The following is a 6,000-nucleotide window of genomic DNA, read 5'->3' as shown; positions in this document are numbered from 1 at the left end:
CAAACTTGTGATCTTCAGACCCAAGAAATGCTGACTCAAGTGACATCACTTGAGGAAATTTAGCAGCTTTTGCGCAGCTCCTTCAGGAGACACTAAACGTTCGATACAACGTTTACTCATATTTTACATCTTCCTCCCGAAGACCCGGACACAGACTTTGATATGTGAAAGTTCCCCCTCATGAAAATAAGTTCAGGTTTGTACGAAATGATTGGCTGAATCATCTACGTGGAAATGATCCCGGAGAGATCCCGGTCTGATCTGAAAGCATCTTTTTCTCCTGTTCCTACAGGTTCGTCTGAACTCTGTGCCTTTAGGATCAGCTGAGTCGCTGCGCTGGTCTTATAAGTCAGGGTTAGGTCGCCTGGTTCAGGACTACACAGCCTATCTCTACAGGAGCATTCAGGAGACTGGACCCCGGAAACCCAGAGCCAGGACGGCCAGTGGACAGAGACAAACCGACACATTGAACATAACCAATGTGACCTGCTCAGGTAATCGCCTGGTTAGTCCAGGTATCTCAGCTGAGACATTTAACGACACTGCCGCACCTAATTCAACTGCTGACATCAGCAGAAACTGTAACACAACAGCCGGATCCAGCGAAGACTTTGGACTTAATCTGACAAGACGAAGTGATGAATCCACTGCAGGGATGGAAAACGGACAGACACTCGACACCCCCACTGGATTTAGCAGGGATGAGGAAGGCGGTCATCTGGGTCTGTTAGTTATTGAGCCACAGATGAACGTGAGTCACAGTGTGCAGCATCACCCCTGCCAGGCGCCGGCCATACAACAAGCTTTGGTGACTCGTATCATTAACGCCCAGGACCTGGACCGGAACAGGAACTTCTTCCGGTATCCAGACAAAGTCTTCCTCGGCCTGCTGAGGCAGAGGGAGGACTTTGATCTGAAGACAGATTAGACAGACGTGGACGGGACGGACTCTTTCACTGTGTTGTCGTCTCATCGGTCAGTCTGCCCGAACCTTTGTGTCGTTCCTCTTTATCTGACCACACATATGAAAAGATCTGATAGTCCACATCCCACAGCGTCTTTAAAGGAATAATTTGAGTCCACTTTTTTCCCTGGTCTGGTCTTTGAGAGGGCCCGCCCCCCAGTTTTAGAACCACTCATGTAGACAGTTAAATGTTGACTGAAAACTTAAACACTTGCTTTTATTTGTCTCTTTATTGAGTCACTTTCTCTGAAGCAACCCAGAGCTGGTGCTCTGCTCACTTTCACCGCCTCCATGGACAAAATGTTCAGCAGGAAATCACAAAAAACAAAGAGAAGAAGAAACAGGGACGAAGAAAAGAACCAACTGGATGCACAAACAGCGGCTCGGAGACCTGGACTGTCAGGTCCAGACTCTGGTCTCACAGCGTCACAGTGAGACAAAGCTGTCAGTGCGTCAGAGGGTCGATTCTGTTCCCTCCACAAGGAGCCAGGCGAGCTGTTTCCTGTGCCTTTATGCTAAGCTAAGCTAACTTTGACTTCAGTGTACAGACATTTGTTCATTTGTAGTGTTAATTGAAATACACAAAAAAAACTTGTGCAGAATCTCGTAGGCGCATAGTGTTTTCTTTCTTGATTTGGGTTACCATGTGAACACTTCAATGAAACTGTTTCAGAATGAAAGACTGATGAGTGGCACCAGAAGACTCTGTGTTTAATATCTCTCTTAACATTGATCAATACTGATCAGTGAGCTCCTCTGTGCTCACCAGCAGCCAAACAGTGCGACGTCTCCCCCTCGTGGCAGAAAGTTGGAACAGTCGTGTGTAAATGAAAAACACACAGTAGCTCTGATAGTTGTAGATATAAGTTATGAATCCCAATTATATCTCAGATCATCCATTCCTGAAGTTATAATACAAATACCACAGCTAAATACAACTAGAAGTACTGCATTCAAACTTTTACATGAGTAAAAGTACAGAAATATCTTCAGTGAAAGTACTCAGATGACTGAATGAATGAAAGAGTGAACGAATGAATAAATGATCTGAATTGTCATTATACTCAGGTATAATTAAATTATGAGTACTCCCAGTGTAGTTAAGATAAAACTAATGAATAAAAACAGAAAACAGAAGCAGCAGCATCATATTTAAAATGAATTCAAATATCACGTCTACAAATTCACAGAGGCTGAATGCTTTTCATATTATTAAAACTATTTTTAATTAATTTAATTTTCAATTATTTCTTTGTGTTTATGGATTGTGTCTGTGGTAGCAGTCTCTCTCTCTCTCTCTCTCTCTCTCTCTCTCTCTAGAATAATATCAAAATCCAAAATGCCAGAATTTGCGCAACGCTAACAGTATAAAATTATAAAGTAAAATTAATTAATTATTAAATTAAACAATTTTAACAGAAAGGTTCATAAGTTGGTCATATCTTAAGATGCTTCTTGGTGAGTTGCATATAAATATGTATGAGAAGTTGCACATAGTCAAAATTTCAAGTACAGGTGAAGTGTGAATGGTTAATTCAACATGTTCAGTAACTGTATGCATGATAATGAATGTAATGTCCTATTATTGCACATTTTGTCTGCAGAAAGTGGCTGCATCGGCTCAAGCACCTTAGAACACAGTGTTTGGATGGTGCTTCTACATCTCCTGCCTCAATAATGCAGTGAAGACAATGTTTTGCAGGTTAAAACCTTTGACTTAATCTGCAGAGGCTTTCTGGCTTTGACTTTCTGAGGCAGAGGAGCCTTTCTGGACTAGAAGCGGCCGATGACTGACCGAAGGGGGCGGTGTTCCGCCCCGCAGCCTGCAGCCTACCGGAATTTCAACAGAAGAAGAAGAGACACGCTGGGCAGCGTGACAGCGCCTTACTTTCAACATCCGGACAATAATATGAGCACGACGAGCCAAGACCACTGCTAAACATTGACGCACGTCGTTGTCATAAGGTACGACTTCTCTGATTAATAACTTTATTTACAAGTTTTTATACGCATTAAGCAGTTGAATTGGAATCCTGGCTCCGTCACGTTTGGTTGCGTCGCGCTGAAACAAAATAGGAAGAAAGTGTCGTAGCGTTAATTAGTCAACGTTGATAGCCATCAGACCTCGTCGCGTTAGGAGAGAACAGCCTGATAACGCTGCTACTTCAACCACAGAAGTTAACAGTTTCATGTTGTTCCACAGCGAAGTAACTTCGCAGTGTAACCGAACTACTGACACGATTTTAACTATATTACGTAGGTTAGCAAACAGGCTACAATGCTAACACCACAGTCACCAATCAAGGGGTGGCGTTAGCTAAGTTACCTCTTTCCCCAGAGATTTTGATTTGACAAAGTACTTTAATTACTCAATATTGCGGCACTTTGAAGGAAGACTACGATAAATATTGCCTGCAATAACATATATGTAAACTGAAGTCATGTCTACACTGTGATGTCACGGTCCTTTACTGCAATTAATAGCCGACATTAGCAAGGTGAAAGTACAGCTAACATCAATAAGATAACTCTCAGGTAAATGTTAGCTAGCTTTGCCTTTGGTCCCAGTACAACAGAATGAGTAATGGAACTGTAATGAAGTCAAGCTAGCAGCGCACTTTTTGAATGAGCCGCACCCACACGCAGCTCTCATTTCGCTGAACTTAGTTTTACTTTCACAATCTGAGACGAGGTGAGCTCGACAGGTAACAGGAACACCTGCCGATTCTTGCGGAGAAGTTATTGAATTCGTGTGTGCGAATTTCTTAATAACGTAGCTCGACTTCGTGCCGTTCTGTAGCGGGAGGAACTGAAGTCAGGGCGTGATGTGGCCTGTCCGGTCAGTAAAGAGGGAACACCTTTGCCGTCGTGCTCACCTCAAACAGAACAGTGCTGCTCACAAGATCCTTTAAGTTTCATGTCGGTCATTTTTCGCACCGGTTCAGTTTGGTCGTTTTTCTCCACATCCTCTTCATACAACCAGACGTTTTTTCCTATTCCTGTTTACGTTCTGCTGACTAACTTTGTCCGAGAAGAGCTCACGTGCCCATGGACCTCATTTATAACCGCTAACTGCGCCACTTTGTGCGGAAAAACAGAGATTTTCAGAATAATATCTGACCCGTAGAAACACAGATATGAATAACTTTGAGTTATATGTCCAGTGTCCTCCTCATAAACATTCAGTGATACGCTGACAGACCCAGAAGCTTGTTGATCTAACTCAGTTTTTGAATCCACAGTAAAGATTTTTAACGTTTTCCAGCTTGCAGCAGTGTTTCCTAATTCAAACAAAGACAGCCAGATGTGACAGATGTTAAACATATTACCACTCATAGTCCAGGGTTTCTCTTCAGTCCACATATCCTGCGAGATTTCAGTGTCCTGGTCAAATGTTTGTGTTTATGGGCCACATTTTCCAAAATGGCACAGTGTTGGGCGTCACTGCTGCAGCAGGCAGGCATGAAACCGACTCTGATATAATCCCTCTGGGCGTTGGCGCACCGTCAGTGCACGTCCACTTAAAGTGTTTGTTAATGCCACTGAGAGGCTCGGATCGATTATCAGCAGACTTTTTTATTTTAAGAGTACGATCCACGAGAAATTAATTCAAATCAGCAGCAACATTCACATGTAACTCACTGCAGCCTGTTTAGTGACGTGGATTTTAGTGATTTCTGCCAATGTTTTTACAGAGTGGGACAAAATGTCTGATTCAGACTCTGATTCTGACTATGGTGGCGACTGGGACGCCAGAGAACGTACAGCTGCCGTGAGTTATTAACCACAAATCACAGTAAGAGCATTTTGCTGAGTTCTATTGTTTTTTGCGTATCACAGATGAACTGTTTTTTGTCCCCCTCAGAAACGTATGGCCCGTCTAAGGAAAGATGCACTCATCACCTTGCATCCATCAGGTAATACAGCATTCACAGTAATATTCAGGGATACAGTCTGTAGCCGTGTCATCATGGTGTTTCTAGTAGTCTGTATCCAACTGACACCCCACTTTGATCGCACCTTTTAAATCACATTTTCTACAGTTACTTCTGTAGTAACTTCACATGAAAGCCTTCCAGCCAACGTGTTGGCCACTGAAAACTTTTAATGTGAAGCAGCAACAGGAGGAAATGTTTGGTTTGCATTTAAAACACACACAGCTCCGAACGTCGCTGAGTGAATCCAGTAATAGTCTGCTACTGTCTTTCACATGAAAGAAGAGGAACTAAACAAGTCTGAAAGCTTTGGAAGTCAAAGCAATCAAGTCCTGAATAAGCCTTGAAGTTTGAATCTTAAAATCAGACTTTTCTCGTGGACATAAATGTTTTCACTGGGTCAACTTTCAAAATGTCATTTATGTCCAAGATTGATATAATAAATTATTAGGTGCTGAAGTCAGTTGATAATAAAGGTTATGATAAAGAAATCACGTGCACCAAGCGAGTGCTTTACATAGAAAAGACAGAATGGACATAAAACCAGATAAAGAATGACTACAATAACAGCTAAAAAAAATATATATATATTTTCAATACTTCTTATCACTACTGTTTGCTACTTTTGATATTTTATTATTATGTATATAATCTTTTTACTGCTCGCTATTTTTATATTTTATTATGTATAGTTTGTTCTTTATAGTCTTATTTTCACTTATTTCACTGTGTGTAATGCTGCTGCTGCACTGCAATATCTATCTGTCTGTCTGTCTGTCTGTCTGTCTGTCTGTCTGTCTGTCTGTCTGTCTGTCAAAAGGAATTGATTTGATCGTAGGCCACAGTGAAGCTTGATCATGTTGTAAAAGACTGAAATCTCCAAGCAGCATTGTGAAATTTGGGTTATTTGGTTACAACCCTGCCTGTTTTTATCAGTCACGCCCAGATTTCACAGTCCAGTTCTGACGTGTTCAGTGTTCAAAAATACAGAAATGCATGTTGAAATTCCTCAATCTTTAATAAAGATGTGTCTGTGCTGCTGGTGTTTGTCCAGATGTTCTACGTGGACCTCAGCTGAGTGAAACTTGTGTGTTTTCGGCT

The 6,000-nt window shown here is 41.9% G+C and overlaps 1 protein-coding gene across 2 annotated transcripts in view; it reads left to right on the top strand.

The window, feature by feature from the left end:
• Positions 1-2,823: 2,823 nt before the first annotated feature.
• The window catches only part of ttc3 (tetratricopeptide repeat domain 3), a 22,591-nt gene continuing 19,414 nt past the window's right edge, over positions 2,824-6,000 (top strand). For both annotated transcript variants that reach the window (XM_041952176.1, XM_041952175.1), the window contains exons 1-3: positions 2,824-2,929; positions 4,660-4,736; positions 4,830-4,881. In XM_041952176.1, the coding sequence (XP_041808110.1) occupies positions 4,671-4,736; positions 4,830-4,881 (118 nt within the window). In that variant the 5' untranslated portion in view covers positions 2,824-2,929; positions 4,660-4,670. The remainder of the gene's footprint in view (positions 2,930-4,659; positions 4,737-4,829; positions 4,882-6,000) is intronic.

This window comes from Chelmon rostratus, chromosome 14 (genome assembly GCF_017976325.1).
Source record: "Chelmon rostratus isolate fCheRos1 chromosome 14, fCheRos1.pri, whole genome shotgun sequence".
Taxonomy (NCBI): Eukaryota; Metazoa; Chordata; class Actinopteri; order Chaetodontiformes; family Chaetodontidae; genus Chelmon; species Chelmon rostratus.
Note: the sequence above shows the minus strand (reverse complement) of the source record. Positions and strands in the feature narration are given on the sequence as shown.